This window comes from Alligator sinensis, unplaced genomic scaffold (assembly GCF_000455745.1).
Source record: "Alligator sinensis unplaced genomic scaffold, ASM45574v1 scaffold939_1, whole genome shotgun sequence".
NCBI classification, from domain to species: Eukaryota; Metazoa; Chordata; order Crocodylia; family Alligatoridae; genus Alligator; species Alligator sinensis.
The window spans coordinates 1125790-1149363 of record NW_005841995.1 but is presented as its reverse complement, the minus strand read 5'-3'; the positions used below and the strand labels follow the sequence as shown (position 1 = coordinate 1149363).

Genomic DNA, 23574 nt, shown 5'->3' with positions numbered 1-23574 from the left:
TCCTGGAAAATGCTGCAAAACAAGTCTCATTTACTGCCCCATGACACCACTTGGGGGTCGAAAGGAGATACAAAGCCCTTCAGCTCTCAACTCCGAGTTTGAATCCAGACCACATAAGTACACACTGCACATTCTTATCATTTGATGGCTGTTCAGTGAAATAGCAACTGATTAGCAGGTAAGTAAAAATTGGTGGATGGTCTTGCTGCTATGTATAGTGGTCAGGCACCCACACTGCACTTTATGAACACTTTTTATCAGTCACAGCACAGTGAAGTAGATCAGCACAGATAGAATGAAGCTGGAGACAGACTCACCCCCGCTCCTCTTGAGGTGATCCCTTCAAAGGTGGCAAGAATTGAAACATTTAATATCTTAGGTATTTGAGTTCTATCCTCCCACCCTTATAGCTACCATGTCCCCTTAGCTATTGACTATATGTATTCATGTCACTGACATCCTTTGGTCTCTTATGACTTAGTATTGCTGTTTCTGGTGTTGTGCTATTTCTCTTACACAGTAGTTAGACATTAACCCTAGATTTTTTCCCCAAATAGTTCCAATAGCAAATCAGTCCTGAAAAGTTCAAAACACAAGAAAAGGGTGGGAGCAGAGCTAGGTCAAGATTGAATCCTTTTGACATTTCACCTCTAACATCACCTCTTCACAGAGGTATAGCTAGGCAGGCTACATGGACACCCAGGACAGCATCAGTTGCCATGATCTCATAGCCATGAGATAAGCCATCACTGCAGTCAGAACTATTTATTGCACCCCTCCACAAAGCCAGCACCTGGGGTGGCTGTCCCAGTTGCTCCCCTTCTCTTATGCTACTGGCTGCACAGAAGGAAACATGTTCTCTATTGTTGTCCCCTCTATTTTAGTCCCCCGTTCTTTCAGACATCAACTGCCAAGGGTTCTCCCAAACTGTCAAGCAGAGAGGGGACAAGGAGGAAAAAGTTGGTGTGTCCCAGTGTTTGTTATTATTTGTATTGTTATGGCACCCAGCAGCAACAATTAAATTCAGGGTCTCATTGTGCTAGGGAGCAAAGGACAGGAAAAAGATATTAGTACTGTCCTCCTTTTACCGAGGGGGAACACAGTCACAGCAAAGATTAAAGGCCTGGCCCAGAGCCCTACATGAAAGCTGTCACGGAGCTGGGAATGGAACACAGAGTCCTAGTCCTGTGCCTTAACTCACAGCTCTCCAATGTGTAGTTCAAGAGCTACAAGAGGCCCACAAGGCATTAATGCGTGCCCCCACCCCCTACCTGGCCCTTGCTCCCCACTATCACTCTGGGAGCAGCAGCAGCTGGGGGTTTTGTGCTCCTCCTTCCTCCTCTGGCTTTATCTTCCTGACCTTGCTCCACAGAGAAGGGAGTGACACTGCCCACAGTGACAGGGGTGCCTGCAGCTTGGGGGACCCACACCCAGCACAGTGCAGCATGGGAGCCCACAGTTCAGGGGAACTGAAGGTCAGGGCTGGGGTGCCTGAATTATGTGGTGCAGAAGGGCAGGCACCCACATGGCACAGTGCAGCAGGGACCCATGGCCCAACCCATACAGCTCTGCAGCATGCAGTCCCCGGGCACTTAGAAGTGACCCTGCTTCAATTTGCAAGAACTTCCTCCTTTTTTTTTTCCTTTTTAATGCATCAAGATTTGCTGTATTCTCTTACATTGTGTATCTGATACCCATTTAGGGTTGGCCATTGGTCCTGTTTTATATCAAATCATTCTGTTTTTAAATTTTGTCCTCTACCCATTTCGAAATGAGAGCTGCATTAAAGTCCTGTTTTTCAGTTCATTGGTGGAAATACATGTCAATCATTTGTCCTCGCAATTCTATTGGCTGTGTCTAGAGGTAGGGCAGTGCACAACCAGGAGAAGCAGGGTTCAGAGCCAGCCAGGGAGGGAAGGAAATGGCCTTTTTGTGGTGACCCCACCCCTCGTTGCTGATTGGCCTAGAAGGCAGCAGCCCCACCCCTCACTGCTGACTGGCTGCCAGGACCAGTGGTTGTCCTCATTCCACTCTGCTACCACTGTTGTCAGAAGTTAGCAAGTGCCAGCACTGGTTCAGTTTACTTTCAGTGCCAGAAACTCATAATCACTGAACTTAAAGAGAACCTGTAGGTTTGGAGGGCTAAATATTATAGTCATTAGCCACAATTTAGTCTTGCCAAGCAGAGAAGTGGGTTGTCCTACTTTTAAGTGACCAGGGGCCGCACATTGCAAGGCCTGCAAACTCATGGGGCTGCAGTAGGTTGGATATAAGCACAGTTTTACCTTTCACTTTGAATGAGTGAAGCAAATCTCATATCTGCAGAAAGGTACTAACGTTGTGGAAAACAGAATCACTAAAGGTCCTACCCTTTGGGAGAACAGAATTGGAATAGTTTTTCCTTCATATCTCCCTCGTGGGAGAGCAGGGTAATTGACACTGCCTGATCAAAGTTCCAAAGATGCTTGTTGATTGGTCTCTCTCCTGAAACTCTGTTACTGAACAGTCATTTAGTACTTGCTTTAGCATCAAGTTACTGCATTGTGGTTTAGTACTGTGCAATCCTGGTGGTGCACAGGTCGTTTCCGACCCTACTGCACAGCAGTGTCAACATTACGGTTCATGCTCACCGATGCTATATTGCCACAGCGATGAGTTACATAGCTACATCTCATGTAGACGTTCCCACTGTGGAGGAAATGAACTTATGCATTTGGGCACTTAAGGGACATCACTCTTTCTCTCTCTCTCTCTCTCTCTTTCAGTCCTATTCTAAATGTTAAATATTTAAATCTTGTCTTCTTAAGATGTCCATATGCAAATGCATGTGTGAAAACACAAAGCTAAGCTTGCATATGGAACTGATATGGCAACATGCATTCAGCTAAGCATGCATCCAACTGGCCACTTGCATCCACAATATGGATTTGTATATTCAAAGGCAGCTTCAACAAGGAACTGGTTGCAAAACTGCACATTCACTGGGAGAAAAGCTACAGGTTTGTATTCTGTTGTTATGCTATGAATGCCTTCACTGCCTCCTCTTTTTCTACCACAAAAACTTCAAGCTTCCTGATCCTGCCATCGAGGTCTTGCAACTTATCCACTTCTATCTCTTTTGAATGAACCTGCATGTCAACTTGGTTAAAATCAGTTCCATTCCACCTCTTGTGACAGGGTTTATAATGGCACTATCTCTTCTTCAAATCCTTTTGTGAGACACACTTCTGCTAAGAACTTATCAGGAATCAGCCAACTCATTTTGTCTAGGTTGAAGAGCATCTAGAGATTACTAGCTAAACATTTTTATTATGCGTTTGATCCATTTCCCCTCAACTTGGTTGATTCTCTTTTTAGACAAGGAGTGGCTAACCTATGACACAGGCAACCTCTGTGGCTACAAACAGACGTTGCATTTATCCCAGGATAAATCATTTTACTTGGGCAGCAAGCACACAGCAGGGAACAAAAAGCAGAGCAGCAGATCAGGCAGAGAAAGAGGATCAGAGTGGTGCTTGGGGAAGGTGAAGGGCCAATCTGTGATAAACCTGCCAAAAAAGGTTGGTCCTCACTTTCTCAGACCATTAACTCTTTGGGGCCATAGCTTTGTTCGTTTGTGTGGGCAGTAAGTGATGCTTCAGTACAAATAACCCTGCTGTGTGCTCGCTGCCCAAGTTCCTGCTCTACTTTCTTCTACTACATGCCCTATCTGCTGCTATGCTGCCTGTCCCATCCCTGATCCACATGCTACACAGGCTGGGAAGAGATGTTATATTTGTAAGTTGTGATTTTGTTTGCTCTGGAACAAAAATATCCTGGGATTGGCATGCATACACATCACCCTTTGGAGCAGGATTTAGTGAGCGGTTGAATGCAGAGCTGAACGCAGTGCTGCTTTTCTGCCATTGATTCAATGATGCAATCCTGGGATAACTGTACAGATGTACTTTGCAGTATCCTGGGACAAACTGTTACTACCTCTTACCCAGGAAACCTTTTTAGGATTTATCCCAGTATACTGGACACAGACATCTATATGATTGCACTTTTTCCTAGGATAAAATGATTTATCCTGGGATAAATGCAACATCTGTTTGTAACTACAGAGGCTTCCTGTATCACTTGTGGCACTTGTGCCACAAGTTAGCCACTTAGACAGCCATTCCTTGTCCTGAAAGTATGATCTGTGCGTGATGTGAGAGAAAAAGAGTCTGTGATGCTTTGATTTTCAAAATACAGGAATGAATGTCTCCTTCAGAAAATCTGTCAGGCATCTGACAAACCTTGGGAAAAGAAGGGGAAGAAAGATGTAGAAAAAAGGAAAGAGATAAATAGGGAAAGCTTTGGTTCAAATAAGCAAGTTACTGCACCCGCTTCTTCTCTAGACAGTATTTGCTTTTCTAACTCTTGGAAAAACGTGTTGTGCAAGTTAAATTTGCCCCTAGGTAGCTTTAACTTGAGCAACCTGCACCAATTCTCCAGATCACCATAGGTCTGCTTGACCTCAGCAGTGACACAAGGGTCAGATTTTCACATGGATGAACTGCTCTTGAACAATTTCTCCAATGTCTTAGGCACAAATGGGCTTTTCTTCAGCATCAGGCAAGAGTTTGCTCTCTTTCTACTTTTCCCTCCTCCCCAGACAAAATGTATTTATTGGGGTCAAGGAAAACCCTGCTCTCCATTACTGTGTAGGTGCTGACAGAGGTCCCAGGATACTGAAAAAGATCTGGGCTGTTCCATATTCACATCTATTTATTTGCAAGATGTCACCTTCTATAAACTAGGGTTACAGAACAACTTCTAAGGTTTGCTGTGTCCAATTACAGTACTTGATATAAGTACTATTACTTACAGAGTTACAGTACTGTAAGTATATAACTTTAGGGGCAATATGCAAATCAATGTTGATTAGTTATCTTCAGCTGTGAAAATATGAGGCCTGATCTTGCTTTTGATTACATCTATATGGAGTCACAAGGAGAAACAAAACCAAAAACAGATCCATATCACATGCCTGTAATGAGAGACTACTATTTAAGGGCTAGTTTCAAAAGGGCACCTTTTAGAAGCCACTAAACCCTGTTACAATCTCAGGGTATGGTCAACACATCTATTAATTCTGATGCTGCAAGTCTCCTCACTTAGAATTTCATTGGTTAAGTATTTTATCACTTGAAATTGTGCCAAAAAGTTCTGGATCTCTACTGGAGCCCTGTGCACTTTCTGTCTACCAGAAATTCAGTTAAGTGGATATTAAAATTAGTTATTATTCTAATGACACTTGATTCTTATGAGCTCTTATGAGCAACTTATTTACTATGACCACTCTCCCAAAGATCCAGAAGACTGACACCAGCAAAAAGGTTTTTTTAGCACTGGACATGGAAGTACCAATCTTTGTGGATGGGCCAACATTCATTTATATAGGTGGTCCCTTTGTATTACAGTGACGAAGGCAGCTTCTCCTGAGACAAAGTATCATAGTAACATTATAAGAAAATTATCCAGTTCTCTATATATGTATGTTTTCTGAGGAAAAATTAAAACAAATCTATATTCAAATCATCTACCCTTAGAATTAATTATACAAGCCATTGTGAATAATATTCATTATGAATTTATGCCCGTGTTTCATTACCACTGGCAACCTGGCTTTCTTTTAATAGATTTGCTATCTCCCAGCTACACTGGGCATGTAACTGTCAGACCATGGGTTGTCTGCAAATTATTCACTTCAACAACTTACTCCTTGTACCTTGCTGAAACTTCTTCAACAGAGAAATATCCAAAAATTTGCTTTCAATCTATGATTTTAGACAAGGCATCATTGATGCCAACATTTATGATTCACTTGAAATTTGTGAATATGTTTGCTAATAACTGGCAAGTGCCTGAATACTCACAATGCCAATCCCTGAGCCATAGTTGACTGCACTTGGCCTTTGTTTTTGCAAAGCCATTCATAATTGTTTTTAAATGGTTTGACTAGATCTACTCACAAGTCATATATAAAAAGGGGATATAGGGCATTTTCATCTAGAGGGAAGTGGTTCAAATCCAGAAATCACTGCCACTTTAATTCTGTTATATGCCCTCCATGAAATAAGTTTACCATAATCACCACACTCATGATGGGGGCAAGCTAGTTGGTGACATAGTCAAAGGAAGCGCTAACCAAATAGGCCTGAAGACAGAAAGAGTCTCTCATATCTAAAACCCTACTGTATACCCCCTTCCCCTCCATCCTTTCCTATCCCCAGTAGACTGTTTGGTGCCCCAGGGATTCATATGAGCATGAAGAGGACATGGTGAAGATACTAAGAGAACCCGCACCACCCTACTATGAACTCTAAGAGAACATTATTTATAAGTAATACAGCTAGGGTTGCCAATCCTCCCAGATTGGCCAGGAGTCTACTGGAATCAGCATCGATCTCCTGGTGACTGCTGAAAGTAATCTGGGAGACTGATATTATGAACAGGTTGAACAATGCAATAATAGCATTACGTCATGTTGGGGGAAAAAATCTCCCAGAATAGCTTCACTCAGAGTTGGCAACCCTAAATACAGCACAGCCAGAGAGCAGGAAACGGTGAGGACAGCCATGCAGGTGGTTCTGGCCTTCTCTGGACCCGGGGGGCGGGAGGCAGGGAGGGTTATGGGCCAGGCCAAAGATTGTCTCATGGGCAGGAGTTAAAGGGAGGACCCTCAGACAATCAATACAAAGAACCCAAATGCTGTGATTTTTAAGCTTGACTCATACGTTTGTTAAATACATCTTATTAGTAATCCTAATAAACAGAGGGAAGAGATTAAAGTTGTACTCAGTGTCAAACAGCAAGTTACTCAGCCCACACCTGTATCAAATGCGGGGAGGGGGGGACAGTGCAGTTGAATCCTGCTCCACCCAAACTTTAACACCAACTGCCTGGGAGAAGCACTAGGATTTCTATTCAGGTAGTACTGAGAGAGTCAACTGACTTTCTTATTATCAGTTTCCCAGTTCTTGTTAATCTCTCTCTACTCCACAGGTGATGGCAACATTCTATCCTTTTTAATGGTCTTGATGTTTTAAACTATCCTTTCTTCTCAAATTTTGCTGTCTTTTAACCATTCATAGTAATGTCTTTCTATTTCACAACCCTGCAGCCTGGTTTTAGTTCTAGTGAAAAACTTTAACCCAGGTGTGGTAATATTACCTCTAGTGTAGAAATGACTGACAGTGAAGAGTTGGAGGCACTGTCAAGATGCTCAAGATGGCTAGATTTTGTTTTATGAATCTGAATATGTGATGTATATTTAACTATAATGACTACAGAACTAAGGACACAATATCTTTTGACTATTTTATGTATATTTGTGTTTCTTTTTAAACTTTATATATACCCTAGCAAATTAATGCACATTCTAATAGTTAGGTTTGTTTTTGCTTTGATGTTAAACTGAATAATTAAGTTCTAGCCCGCTATCATATTGGTAAAGTGTCTAATTTCTCTTTATCATATATAAAAAAAAAAGTCTCCAGTTAATGTGCCACAAAATCCTAACTCCAGTCATGATCAGATCAGTGGCATGAAGGAATTGTGGAGGAACATAGTCCCCTACACATACAGTCTACCCACTCTGAATAAGAGGCACAGAGTCTCTAATTCTGATACTCTACATTTCACCTTTAAAGACTTGGGTCTTTAAAGACATATTTGAAAAGAACACAGCGCAACTAGAGGTCTATGACATTCTTTACCTAAAGCTTCTAACATTCTCTTATGCCCTGTGGCCTTTATTCATACCCAAATAAGGTTAGAAAATGAAAGTAGTTAAAATAAACACACATACTATTAGTTTTGGATCTTGCATGAAGTACATACAGGATACATACAGCATACACATACAGCAAGGATCTTGAAGGTAAACTACATCTACTTCATTTTTCCCCCAAGATAGCTCAGTGCAGAAAAATCAATTTAACTTCTAAGAGAATTCATAAGTTGGTTCATTCTATATATTAACTTTTTGTCATTGAGAATTTGGGGAAAAAATCTTTAAATGTACCTGGAACTGAACACACTTCAATAGTGAAGTTCTATAATATTATTTGTGCTGGAAAATTATTTCATCTTACTATTTTTCCTTCCTAAACAGCCTTCCTGATAGATATCTGAATTCATGTATAAGCAAACCAAAATTAACAAGTAAGAAACAGGAAGCTTTTAGTTGGAAAGTGGAATTTTAAGTACTTAGTGGCAAACAATGAACTGGAGAGATAAAGATTCAGTGGAAATGGTATGAAACAAACCTAACTTGTTTCCTGATGAAGTTGACTTGTGAGCATGTGCGCTACCATGATATAGGCCAGCAATGCTTTTTTGCTTTTATTTACTTAAAATGTATTTGTTCCTGTGAACCCTCCTATAAAAACAAATTATAGAGACAGCAATAGTAGGCTGGCCATCTCTTATAGCCATCTCATTTACTTTACAGTTTAGCAAATGTTTTCATCGGTGGAACTTAGTCCATTTCTTCAACTGTTTAAGTTACAACCAGTGTCACATTACACTTTCAAGCATGTGCACTATTCCACATTGTAAAATGAAATCTACCACATCAATATTTAAGATTGGTTTAGTACATGAAAGTAAATTTGCTATTATCTACTACAGCCCTCTGGAAATTCTGTGATGCAAATGTGGGGTATGTAAATATTGCCGGTCTTTTCATTATTCTTGCCGTTTGTTAACTTTTAATAATTGAAAGTTCCCAGGTCAACAGAATTACTTTATCTTTCTCCCTCCCCCACATTTTATCTCCCTCTCCCACCAAACAGGTATCCATGTCAAAACAGGACTCTTCACTTTGGGGTTTGTCTGACCTAGGTCACTTAAATGTCAAGCTTTTCACCAGTTGTTAACACAAAGCTTCCACCCAGTGCTCTAAAGCCTGCACCACAGTTTGTTTCAGCTACAGCTCTTCTATCCACATTGGATTTCTCTCAGTTTTGCAGGAACTATCCATCCTCTCACAGGGAAGTGGTCTCAGTGACAAGGAAAGAGGTCAAACACTCTTAAGTGAAACTGTAGAAGCAGAATCCTCCAAATATGGAAATGCAATGGATTTTGTCTTTAAAAAAAAATCCTTAAGAAAGCAGAAGGCTCCTAGGATACCATTTTAAAAACTATCTGAGCAGAGACTTTATTTTTGACTGGGCGTAAAAAGACAGCAGTCTCTTAAATAGTTCTAAAGCAGCTCAGACTATATTTTTGCCTCCCAGAAAGAGATCAATTTTTATTTAGATTGATTTTAAGATTTACATGTGAGAAACAGACAAAATTGGATCAAATATACACCAAAACAAATTGTTGGCTCCCATGAAAGCCAATAAAACCAAAATAAATTTAGCAGATTTCATCTACCAGCATCTGAGATTTGTTTTACTTTGTTATTTCATATACATTTACTGAACAGAAATTTGCTTAACTCTTTTCCAGTTTTCTCTTACTGAAACAATAAGACTCTCTGTAGAATATTTTGCACTTGAATATTATCACCAGGATAGCATATGGCGCACTAGCAGTAGGCCGTTTATCTTCATCCTCTTTGTAAGCTAAAATTAGCACAATGCTTTTGCAGCACTATATGCTGTATTCAGACCAGTATGATATAACTAATACAATTTCAATTCCACCCTTGGCTAGCCTCCAGTATTCAAGCAAATTGATTAAAGTATTAATATATTTAATACTAAGTTTATATTTATCAACCTGAGAGGCACTTTTAAATTAATATAGCCATTTCACCTAAACCAACTCCAGCAGTAAATAAAATGAATGTATTAGTAATAAACACAAATTCAATATGTTTGATTTGTATACAGCATCCTAATCCATATTAAAATGCTTTATAGAGAAAGTCATAGTGCACAGATGAATATTGTTGTGTGCTGTACCTTTAAATGCTATGTTTGAGAGAAAATACAACATTCAAGTTTTATTAATGATGTCCTGTTCATGCTGTGTTCCCTCTTATTGGCAGTTTTTAGGTGGGAATTAAATTAACCCATTGGGATTAAATTAAAGGAATATACAACTAAATAAAAAGAAGGATTTACACCAGATCCACAAATGCAGTTAGGTACCTGCCTCCTATTTAATCCACCTTCATTCCCACTGAACTTAATGGAAGTGAAGACACCTAAATACTTTTGTGGATCTGGCCCTTAGTGCTTGAATGAGAAATCATCTATGAACTAAGGTCTTCAAAGGCTTGCAGAGCAACCAATGACAAAAGCAGAACAATAGGAAGAGGTTCAAGTAATACACCCCTTTTAGTTGACGCCCCTTTTAGTCAATGTAATCTGCTCATCAAACACTTCCAAAAAGTCGGGCAGGATTAGCTTTACAGAAAGCACCTATAGAGCCAGTGGTTTATGTTTACTAGAGCTTTACAATTACTTCTCCCTTTCTTCCTCCCCACTGTTTGCCATTCAGGTCTCTGCCTTTAGTTCTATTGAACATTTCCAAAAATGTGGCTAACCTGTATTGGACTGAATCTCTGCTGCCCCTATTTGTCCCTTTAACTTGGTAAGTCACAGGAAGTCAGCCTGTTCTTGATATATTAGTGATAATTAACAAATGTCAATGTTGCTGATTAACTTGTATCAAACAGCTTTGAAACCTGTGAACTTAAGGACTCCCAAAGCTTGCACATTGAGAACCACATACATGCGCATACTCTAAGTTTGCCATAGTAACTATAGCACTCGCAGCACCACAGGTTCAACAACACTGAAAAAAGATACATAAACTTACTTTCAAGGATTTCTGTAACTTATGTCTAGTGACCTGTGAATAAAGTGTATTAGTTATTTACCTGCTATGAAAAATGCATTTAGGAACAACTTCTGGCCCTACTTCCAGAATTTTGTTTCCTTCTTGAAACAGACATGTTTATATATTACAGCTTCCCCATATATAAATGCTTCTGAACAAATGAAGACATAATCAATTCTAGGCCAGAGAACACGATGGAGGAATACCGACCTTATTTTTTGCCCAAACCCTCCCCAGGAACATCCCTTACTTTCACCATGGAGGAGTGAGAAAGTATAAATGGGTACACCCTGTGAAGTCTAGCATAGGCACAATACTTCCACCCCACTTAGCTGACTCTTCTACCAGATGTAGAAGGGGCATCTTGAATTTGTTTCTTGCTATTTAAGAACAAGGGTGGAGAAGCTTGCTACTCAAGTCTGATCTACAATGTTTTTAAAACTATGTTCTGTTTATATGCAACTTAACATTATGCTTTAGTGGACTGGCCTTTTGAATACTTGCAGCAGCATTGCTTTTCCCTTAGTTACAAAGCAGTATATGCAAATACTTCAAATATGCTGTGAGTGATGTGAGATTCAGGGGGTGATACTAATTTCCCAGGTACCTACATGTTGTTGGTGTTTTTCTGGGGGTGTTGTTGTTATTCAGACATACCCTCTGCTCTACTTTTCACTAACTGCACAAGATTTGTTTCATGGTGACCTGCATTTAGTGACAAGACAGAGCTGAGCTATGTCTCCTTCTGAAGCCTATCAATAGTAAGTAGGTCCTGGAATATGTTTAGCCAGTCCTGAATGTGCAGGGTGACACAAACTGCTACTCAGAGAGATACAAGGCCTATGCATCAGCTGAGTCCCATTTAAGCCTTATTTTGAGGACTTAAGTCATGCATACTTGTAGGTCTTCTGCAGCCTTCTGCACAGGGATGGATTACGTCCCCAGTGAACAGACATCGGGTTCAGAGTCATTATTTTCCATACACAGGAGCAGACACAGAAGAGAAAGGGTTTGAGGGGTGAATGGTCCCAGATGGAAAGTCCAACCCCACCCCCATGCTGCTGCTGTTGCTTATTTGCACTATGTCTGCACCTCCTTGTTATGCTTCTATCCCAACTTCCCCAGATCCCATACCCATATGGTGTTTTGTCTCCTTCTGCTTCTTTCACAAGCATTCAGCTTACAAGAGGTGCAGCAGGGTGAAAGTAACTACAATCTCTGGAGCCCTCATTTTACTGCTGCTATTAGAACAAGTGAAATTGCAGGGAAATTACCCAGACGATCCACAAGCACAATAATGATGTGGGTGTGTGTTGAGGTGGGGAGGGAAGGAAGATGGATAGGAAGGGAAGCTATGGTTAAAAAAAAAAAAAGATAAATGGAGGAGGAAGAGCAAAGAAGAGACTCTGAGAAAAGAAACAACATGAATGGCTAAGCCATCTTACAACCATTCGAGCACTTTACTGGTAATGTCCTTACTCAAAGGCCAACCAGAATAAGAAGGCACAGCATTCCTAGGCCATCCCAGCTAAGGAAAAGAAAAAAACGAACGCTTGCTCTGGTATTCTGAATGACATGAACCACTGAATTGCCAGGCCAGCAACAAATGATCTCTGCTGAAATATAACTGCAACAGGTACAACATTGCAAACATGCTATTCTCCAAGTAAAAGCAACAGAGACTGTCTAATTATACAGAAAATGTTATGCAATGTTGGGAGAGAAGCCCCCAATTTCATTCACAAATAAAGTTATGCCTATAGGTTTATTCATTTCCTTCTTTCTCAAATGATGGCACCCAAATCTTATGGCAATGTTTTCACTGGGAAAACTTAAATTTTCTTTCAGAAAGAAACCATAAAATAAGACAGTGGTTGGTAAGGACACACTAGGAAGAGATCAATGCAGTGCTTTTAACAAGCTTCTAATTACAACATGCTCTTTATAGGACCAGTTGCTGACACAAGAATGGCTTGAGTTTGGTCTCTATCACCACAATAATTATCTCTGGCATTCATGCAGTGACTTCTGTCTTAAATAATCCACAGTGAACAACCTGACTTCTTAGAAAATTTGCAAGGGACCTTCAAGAATCACAAATGGTGAAGTTATATCATCTGGAGGACAACAAATCCAATGGCACTAATCCCATACAAAACTCTATGGAAATGGTCCAGAAGTGACTCACAGGCTAGGGACAGATATTACACATAAACCAGTTTAAGTCAGAAACTGGTTTAAACCTGTAACAGAACAGATGTTCAGTGCACATCAACCAGTTGGAAAATGGCTGAAACCGGTTTGAAATAAACCTGAGTGAATGTAGTATTAGACGTAACTGACTGGGGTCAAACCAGTTTATGCAATGTCTGTCTCAGACCCCTTCCTGGTTTAAGTTAAATCAGAGTCCCCCAGCATCTCAGCATGCTCTCTAGACTGGGCAGGGCAGGGCTCTCTCTCTGTTCCACAGCAGGACTGGCCCCTTCTCTCTGCTTCCCAGACTGCAGGCGTCTACCTGCCTTCCTCCCCTCACAACTCCCTCCTAAGCACAGATCACTGTCCCCTCTGCCTTACACAGACACTTCTCAGCATTAGCTAGCATACCACATGCTGGCTATGGTCTGTGCTGTGGGAGACCCAACACATGGAAACAGGACAGGTTTAGGGCTCTTTGGAGTTAATCAACAGGTAGCTGGTAATGTCCCTCCTACCTTAGAACAAGTTGTTTAAAAAGAGCTTGAACTAATGAGAAATCCTTTTGTTTTGGTGATGGGGGGATAAATGCTGTGTAAACCCCTGCTGGCTCCCCCGCTGACCAGTGGAGGGGGGACCCCTGCTGGCTCCCCCGCTGACCAGTGGAGGTGGGGCCCTTCCCTAATCAGAGCATCCTGCAAGGGCCTGGCATGCCACCCTTCAGCTCAGCACTATGAAAGGGAAGGGAGGGCTGCTTTAGTGCCTCCTGGCTTCTAGTCTGAGCCACTGCAGGCATGTGCCTGCATTTTCTCAGTCCAGAGAGGATGTCTGTATGGTTACAAACTGATTCAGCCTAGCCAGGTTAGACTAACCTGCAAAGATTGAATCAATTCAGGCTCAGGCTTTTTGAATGTCAGTCCCTAGCCACAGGGAATAATGCCACGGCCTGAATCATCACCAACCTATTCTGCAGCATTTTTATCAGAGGTCTTCCCATCCAAAGACTAGCAGAGCTAAACCTGTCTGTCTGTCTCATTCATGAGATCACAGCTTGAGGAAGTACAGCTGCAGTCATGTTTATCAACAGCCCAAAGAAGTTCCCATAGAAAAAACATGAAGAAAACATTTCCTCATCATTCTAATACTGAAACAGATTAGAAATGAGGAAGAATTAAGAGTCCCCATTGCTTGTTTTATGTGGTCTGTCAGCTAAACTTTACAAAGAGCATATTCATGTTTACAGAGATATTAAAGTTATAAAAGGGACATTTTTATTTTGCTTTCCCATAGCCTAAATGAAGGTGAACCAAGTAAATTTGGCAAAGGCCACTAGTCAGATGCCATTTCCCACAGCAACATGGTATTTTCCTCTGGGAATAAAACATTTTCCTTAAACTACTGTTTATAACTCTTATCAGCTCAACAGCAATAGAGCCATCAAGTCCAATATCTTGTGGAAAAAAGTCAAGGTCAACAAGTACTTGCATTTTCGTTTATCTTTAGCTGCAATTGCTACTGACATTCAATTGGGTAATAAACATGAGGACTGTCAAATGCTCTCAGCAAACAGGTGATCCAAAAGCTATCACAGAGAAAGAGGCTACTGCCAGGTAATCAAACAATTCTGTTGCAACAATTATGATTTGAGTGCATTCATTTATAGAAGCAATCACCTGTCAAATTTGAATGAATATTGTCAAACGATTCCCACCATTGGGGTAATAAGGGTGAGAAAATATGAACTATGCCTGCTCTCAGGTTTTTTCCCAACAAATCCATATCAGCATTAACAAAGACCCATCAACTTAAAAAAGAATTCCCACTGCTTCTGCATTTAATGGCAATTTTTAGATTTTGAATATTCTGTCATTTCAATTTAAATAGAAAAAAGGCATTACACAGGAAACACTTATCACGCATCAAAAAGTATTTGTGTGTTTCTGTCTACCTTTACTCTTTCTAAAATTGTTGCCACAGCTTTTGAAACGTCTTTGCTCCAATTTAAAAAAACCCAAAAACCAAAAAAACATGAATTTATTTTTTAAATACACTTGATTTCTAGGATTTTAAACACTCAGGCCAAGAGCCACATACTGTCCCCCATGTTCAGCCCAATTCTCACTGATATGGGCACAGGTTGTGTATGCAGACTGGGAAGAGACAATAGACCCGAATACTGAGATCATGAGTGCCACCTCTGAGGTGAGAAGACCTTAACAATTCACAACATCAGGCCCAAATTTACAGGAAAAAAACCTATTCTGCAAAATAAAAATCACTCTAAACATTTCCCAAAACATGTCAGAACTCCCACAATTGCTTATAAGGAATGTCTTGACCCCCGCTCTCTTATATAATATATAATTTATATATAATTGTTATATAATTGTTGCAACTAAAATCCATTCCCTTGAGTTAATCCAAATAGAGGACTAAGGGCTCTGAATTAAAAGATAGTCTATTTCCATAGCCACATTAAATGTAAACATCCCCAAAAGTAAGTTTTCCTACTTTCACCCTTCCAGTTATGACCACAGTTTTGAACTGATGAATCTGCCATCTTATGTAAGTGACTCTCCTCTCTCAGTCTGAGGCTTTTCCTAAGCAGCATTTGAAATTTATGTTAAACTCTGCTAAAATATGTGTGGCAGTTTTGGAATGCTTATTATCTAGGAGGGCTGACCTGAAAAACAAGTTATTAGTTAGATTGAGAATTCACGTTTGCCCTAGAAGGGGAGTGGGAGAAAAGTTTTACACGGGGAAAAATTAGTTTATGACTATGCTACTTACAAATTAAACAAAGCAAATAAAGTTAATAAAGATTTAAGGCTAATATGACCATAATAGTCAAATAATGAGGCAGAGCCTATTAAGAACATTGCAAGCTGTTAAAATGAAACAATATAGATGTTTACCCTGGTGCATGAAGCTACATATGCAAAAACAGAAATGGACGACAACACACAGCACTGAAAATTTTACCCTATGAGGTTGAACTGCTGAGACTTTTAATATTGTTGAAGTCTACGTCCAACAACTAAACAAGACTGACAAGACCAAAAAAAAAATAGTTTCACACCCTCCAGCTTTGAGCTGAATGATGAATTTACATCATGTCGTTATAAACATAATTCTCAACTACTCAATCATGGTTAAAAAATAAAACATGATTCTGGGGAGATAAAAATAATTAATTCTGGTGCAGCTGAAGAATGAGCACATATGTGAAAAAGCTGGAAACTCAAACCAACAGTTCGAGTTTCTCCTGTGACAAAAAAAGTTTCTGTTTTACACCAAGAAAGATGCACAGGGACACTTCAGAGGGGGGGGAAAGAGCACAGCCTTTGAGATAATGCTGATACATCCTATTTTAAAAACAAAGCCTATTAGACCTAATTCAAGATTCACAACATATAAATAACTAGAAAATACTGGGAACAGCCCCTCTTGACTAATGCCCTGTCTTTTTCAATTGAGGGTCACATCTAGTCTAACCAATCGCATGATAATGGCATCAGTAAAGGTCAATCAAAGACAAGCCGAGGCTTCCACTGTCTGGCTGACCTTCGGAGCTTGTGACAAATTGCTATCAGTCAATGTCAACTAATGACAGCAGCGCTTTGGCTAATCAATTGTTCTAAAAATGATCAAGAAAACTACTCACAGGACAGCTCATTTTCACATCAATGCCTGTGAAGTATGAAAAGCTCATTTTTTGAGTTTTTAATAAGCTCATAAGTAAAGCAGTTACTTGGTAACAGGGGTCACCTTACTGAAAAGACAGAACCTTTATCTGCCTTTTACATATTCTTTTATTACCATATTATAGTAAAAATATGCCATGCTATTACTATGCCAGAGGGCTACATAATAAAGTAGCTAATACTTCATACATTTTTGAGATAAATACTTCTGTGATTTAGGGACCTCTGTTTGGAGGTAAATAATTGTAGATATACTTTCCATGTATTTAAATGCAAAGCAATCACTTCTAGTACACAGGTGACAGGCCTGCTAATTATTCCAGTGAACTTTATGCGACAAAGTCTGCAGCAAAATACATGCCAGTGACACCATGCTGGTGGTTAGCAATAGTAACATTTGCTTTGTTTTTAAACAACCCACCTGCCCAAGCTGAGAATGTATTCTTTTCGGGCTGTTACTAATCCGATTGAAATGTTATGGGTAAGCCAAAAAGTAAAACCACGAACTTGAACACATTTCTGCTTTAAAACAAATCTCTGTATGTACACTAATCTGGAATGCAGAAACATTCATGTTAAGCAAGCTGTAATCACAGATCTCTTGAAGGAAAAGGTAGCCACAGATTAAGAAGCCTTCCAAGACTTCATTATACCTGTTTCTTCCTTTCGTGGCATCGTTTTCATACTTCCCTCAAACCATCACACTGCGGCCACACTTTAATTTGCATTTACACATTAAATATTACCAAAACAACAAATGATGCTACACAATGGTATACGGCTTGAGAACTGTAGTCACAATTATGTTTTGCTTTCTCTGGTCTATGAAGAGAGTGTTAGTCAAAGTACATTTCAGGGCATTGCACTAGAAGAAGTCTCTTGAGAAAAAGCCGAGTGAGCATGAACAAATACACATCATTCAAACCACTTGGACCAATAGAACATCAGATTCAAAAGCAGGAGTTTTGCTTTATATTTAAGTTTACAGTTTTCATAGGTTTCTAACAAAACCTCTGTATTATTTAAAATCCTGTAAAAACACACACACACGCTAAACAAGAAACATTAAAACTTTTGTTTTCAACAGGGAAACTGCAAACTGACAGCAGTTTCAGATTACATCCTAAACCTGAATTGCTATGGTAGTTTTTCAAATTAAAATATCTTCTGTGGCCTCAACCACTCTCAAGTTGTCCATAGGAAAGAAATAAAGGAGGCAGGGCAACACTTAAGCTGAGCCATAATTGGAAGTATGTGAAAAATGAAGTGTCAGTTCGGTCAATAAAGGGCAAAGGTCAAGGGGAACTGCAGCCCAAACTCTGTGCGAAATGTGCTCATTAAGACATCCAATCAGAGAGCTCCTTCCCACCTATCCCATTAGTCATCAGACATCTGACTGTTTCAAATGCCTGGGTCTGTGCTGTTATTACTTTTCTTCTTCATGTAAAAAGGCGAGCTGGTATATAAATCGTTGCTCAGTCATCTGGAACATAATGTGGCCCTTTTTTCCCCCTTCATCCAGCTCTGCCTGCTGGCTTCACAGGCTTGAAACAACTGCCTTGAGATTCCCTTCAATAATAAATGGAATTGCCTTTTGCCTATAGGTTGCCTGAACTCATACAAAAGCCAGAAAAACATTGCGACTATTGATACATTTTTATAAAGAAATATCATTGCTTTTCACTCACTGCTTTAAAGAGCAACAATTATTTTGAGGTTAAAAAACCATGTTGAACCTGGTCTCAGGCCTGAACAAAAAAAAGGAGGCATTGATACATTTTTAGTCACATTGGATAGCTAAATACAGACATTAAAAAGCTCATGCTGGATAGAAGCTGCCTGCACAAGGTCTTTATTGAGGAATCTCCTTCAAAAAATAAAAAAACCCAAAAAGTTCAAACCAAAAATATGATTCTTCTTAAATTAGAGCACAGAATCAAAGATAATCAGGGATGCTGCTGCTATAGGTTTCTCTTTGCAGAACTATGCCTAAAGACAGGCTTTGGGTTGTTTTGGTTTTGGTTTCTTTTTAAGGCAGAGTTTTTGTAAGCTATTTTTCTGCAACGCAAATGGATTGCTTAGCATCCATATTACATTAAACAAAATCTAGGCAACAATTGCTAGCATTTGAAAATAGAAGACAAAAGGCATTACACAGTGATGGGAGCAGAGATGCCTAAACTTTTCTCAGAAGATCATTATGCATTCCCATATGATAAGTATTCCATAGTACAACTGTCACAATACCGAGCCATTATAAGAGGCTGTGTCAAAATGCTATGTAATAACCTGCCCTGCTGTTCCATGGCATGAAACTTCATAACAGCTCCCTAGCAGTTAAATAAGGATTTGCACAATAGATCATAACAGTCAGGAGTCATTACTGTCTACCAGGTAAATACATTCACATTGAAAAGCAGACATTAAAATGTTTAAATGAAAGAGCAGCACACCACACTTTTGGAGGAGACAGTTTGGTATATTTTGCAAATAGATAACTAGATAACTTATACAAGGTGCCTGTTACAATGATTAAAGTAGCAATGATGTACCATGTAAATAAAAAATCCTTTTTTTTTTAAATCAAAAGTGAAAAAATACATAATAGAGCATAATGACTCCAAGCAGACTAGATATGCCTGTGCATAGATAGGAACCTTTTAAGTTAGGGTCAAGTCTGTCAAGCCCAAGTACCCTTCAAAAAAAACAATTATTTTGAGGTTAGAAAACCATGTTGAACCTGGTCTCAGGCCTGAACAAAAATGGAAATATGAATACACTTTTAGTAGCACACACAATTATGTATCCCTATTAAACCTGTGCCAAACACACATGCCTAAGCATATGGGTGTCAGGTGACTCACTTCCAGATACAAGAGGAAAGTTTCTGTCAATGCATTCATAGTACCCTGCCTTGAGAGTTCGTCTGTTATATGTAATTTAGCCATTTGGAAAAGTGTTTGGGACCGCATGAACAATTTTTTGTTTAAAGCCAAAACAAAAAACCCAACCCTGACATTAAAAAAAACCTCATGCCATAATGTTTACACTAGTCACAACCCAGCCTGTTGCATCAAGATTTTGCAGCTGATACGGAACACTAAAGCAAATGAGAACAAGGATTATGCTTCATACTGTATGTGCTCTAATATTAAGAGGGCACAGGCAGAGAAACTAAGTAAAGGAGAATCAGGGAGGGACAGGTTTTAATTAGTTTGTGCTTTACAGTAAAAACCATATTGGATATTTTTTAAATTGCATATTATATTGTTGAAAGATGGCCCTAATGAGAAAAAAAATATATACATATATATGTAAATCTATAAATGCATCTAAGAGACCCAATACTAGTTATACAGTCCAAATCCTCTATTCCATAAGGGCATGGGTAGGAGATAGAATCCTTCCCTCTCTGTCCTTTGGTGTGCCATATCATAGGTGCAGCTTCAATATTGCAGTAGCTCCCTATCTTGCTATTACACAGAGGACAGCCAATGAAATGGTACACATCCCGGGTCAGCACACTGCTGCCCAAATGTAAATGTTCAAAAACCTTAAGTTTGGATCCACCCCCACTAAAATCATGAGACTGACTTACAAATCACGAGATTTAAACAGAATAAATCATGTGGGTATTTGTCTTCAGGTGTTTGAATCTTTTGCTCTGCAGCTTTTCTCTCCCCTCAGCCATGAAGGCCAGGAAGTTACTTCTATCTCTCTCTCATAAAATCTGGGATTTTCTCATAATCACATGCCTCTAAGAGCTGGAGCTTTAAAGCAAAAACACACAGCATAGCTTAAGAGTTAGTAAAGCGGCGCCTCACTCTTCTTTCCTGTCCTGAGTTTCCTCAAAAAATACATCATGTAGGCACAAGAGCTTCCATTGTAGAATTCAAGTTCACTGCTGTACACAGTCCCTGAATCCTTGTTCTCACAACAGTCCTGGATCTGCTCCAGTGTACTCAAGAGTCTCTAGGAATGATTCAGCATAACTGAATTGGAGTTTCACCATTCGCTTCAACAAATGCAGATCAAGTCCAATATGGAGGCCAGACAAAGCCCTTTGTGATTACTAGGTACGTGAAGTAGAGCTGCCTAGCCCAAATAGTTGCTGTGAATACTTGGCTCCCTCTTTCCAGAAGTGTAATGCAATGATCCCTCTTGACAAAAAAAGTATTCCTTTTACAAAGATCTATTGCATTGTGAGTTCCAGTTTCACTAAAGTTCATTATAAACTCTGGGTAAAATTTTCAAAAGTGCCGAAGTGACTGTGGAGTCCTAGTCCTATCAAAATACAATGGGACTTTTAAATGCAGGCACTTTTGAAAATTGTTACTTTCTCTTTGTATAACATTCACCTTGCCTTGAATGACAGGCAAATCACTGAGCCATGAGGAATAATCCAGCCAGGGAGATGTTTGTCTTGGTCAGCTGACTTGATTAAATATCAGAAATGACTGACACATGTTACAAACTAATAATATGTTACATTTTGAAAAACCAAACCTATTTTTAGTAGAGGTTTTCAAAAGCATCTTGGGGACTTAAGAGCTCATGTCTCACTGAAAACTGACAGAACTTGGACCCCTAAATCACTTGGGCACTTTTGCAAATCTTCTCAGGACTGTTCCACACATAATACACCCTTTTAACAAACAAGTATTTCAGTCTTGGCTAAGAAGCCTCCAGTAACAAGTTTCAGTTCAAAGAATATTTTTCAGTGTCTCAGACAGCCCTAAAAAAAACCCCTATGAATTTAAAATTTACGCTGGAAAATAGGGAGCTATAATGAACATGCTGACACCACCTTAACTATAGCATTGCGACCAGCGACACTATAATATACATGTATACATACTTGAAAGAAAAAAGGCCCCTTGAATTTACGTTGCATATCATTTTCCAGTAAAAGTCAGAGGTCAGAAGGTTACCAGTTTCTGCCTCAGCTCAGCTCTGCAACAGTTTACTATTCCAGGCCCCATTTTACTAGGCTATACTTGTGATGAAGTCAGCAACTTTTCCTTAAACAATAAAGTGTCTCAAATACTTAAAATGCTATAAAGAGATGTTATTCACAATATAAGCTACATCAATGTGTATAAAAAAATTAAAATATACTGTTTTAGTTTAAAACCGAATCCTGTGAAATATAGGCTTTGCAATTCTAATCAGTACTGTTCAACATTTTTTGGGAACACAATTCCTTTGTTGTCTAACAGCACTCGAATGAAACATGATCATAAAACCAGATTTAAAAGTATATACCTATTGTGAGTTCAGAGTCAACTTCAATAAAGCACTCCCTTTTATATTCAGATTAAGGTTCCTTTTCAATTTTTAATTGCATTAAATTAACACAAAATCCACTGCAGTTGGTCTGATCAGAAAAAAGTAGAAAGCATTCAAACAATTTCTCTTTAAAACTCTTCAGTTTTGTTTTAAAACTTTGAGTTTAGAAGAAAGTGTTAATAATTTGTAGGTTGTACTACTTCAAATATGTATAATGCAACTAGTCTCATACTATTTCTGTTAAGTCAATTACTGAATTTGGCTTGGCTCTCAAACAAAACATTTCTGCATTTAAAAAAAAACAACCAGCATAGAGGGGTAAAAAGTGCTGGTTAGGATTTCATGCAATGTGCCAGCTAACTTTTTTTTTTTTTTTATATTTCATGCAATGTGTACCAGAGTTTCAATAGCATCTTTAAAATATTAACATTCAATTCTGCAATCTTAATTATATTTGCTTTTGAAGATTTCTTTTTTTAAACTCATTTTGATGTAAAAAAATCTAGTTGCTTATTTTTATTAAACACACTGCAAATTTGGTACATATGTTGTTGTAACGTGTGCCTGTTGGCAGGATTTAAGAAATAAACATGCCAACTTCTTTTACTAGAAGATGAAAAATGTGTCAAAAAGGGGATAGACAATGCTGGGCACCAAGCCCTAGTGCCTCAACACTTCCTTCCTTTCAGAAGGAAAAATGACCAATCTTTACTGAGTATACAGTGATCAGTACCCTAAAGTAAAAGATAGAAAGGTTACTTTCCTACCTTGTTCACTGCTGTTGTCCCCACTGTGTGATGTATGCCCCCCACTGGAGGGCCCTGGTGTTCCTCCAGAACGTGTTGATGCTGTGTCATCATGATCTCTGTTCCAGGAAGGCTGCAGGGTATAAGGATAAAAGCATTGCGTTAAAAACAAATATCCATCCATTGTGTATTAATTTCAATAAGAGCACACTGCAATTGATGCACAATCATCTAAAAGGGTTGCAAAATTAATCAAAAAATATTTATAATTGTCAGATTCCTACTCCCAAGCTAAAATAATATACTATGGAATATGGTTACTGTATAAGTAATCACATGCTTTATTACCATAGAAAACAGAAGCATTCCAGGCAAAGGGGGGAAGAGGAGGGGGGAGAAGCAAGAGAGATACACTGCCACTTGATTCCGACTATATTTTTAGCATCGACAAACCCTCTGGCATAGCAGTCTGCTACTCTACAAATGCAAAATGAGAGTAGTGGTCTATAACAGTGCAATATATAGGCCTCGGATTCTCCACAGAAGACAAACAAGGAAGAGCTTAAAGACTTCACTCACAATTAGGCCTGGGTCCATAGTAGCCAATATGCGTCAGCTGTTTGCCGGATGGTATATGGCAAATGGACCAGGCATTAGGACAAAAAAGAAATGAGAATAACAATGGCTTCACATAGACTGTGTACACTCAGCCCCATGCAGAGCTTTCTTGTACTATTGAACAGAAAACAGATGTTGCTTCTTATCACTGGGTGCATTTGAAAGTAACATTCAGATAGGAAAAATTGGCTGTA

General features: G+C 39.3%; 1 protein-coding gene across 8 annotated transcripts in view; it reads right to left on the bottom strand.

Moving 5' to 3' along the window:
• MEIS1 (Meis homeobox 1) overlaps positions 1–23574 on the bottom strand; it is a 126762-nt gene that overhangs the window by 75558 nt on the left and 27630 nt on the right. For all 8 annotated transcript variants that reach the window (XM_025201448.1, XM_025201447.1, XM_025201444.1 and 5 more), the window contains one exon: positions 22784–22895. In XM_025201448.1, the coding sequence (XP_025057233.1) occupies positions 22784–22895 (112 nt within the window). The remainder of the gene's footprint in view (positions 1–22783; positions 22896–23574) is intronic.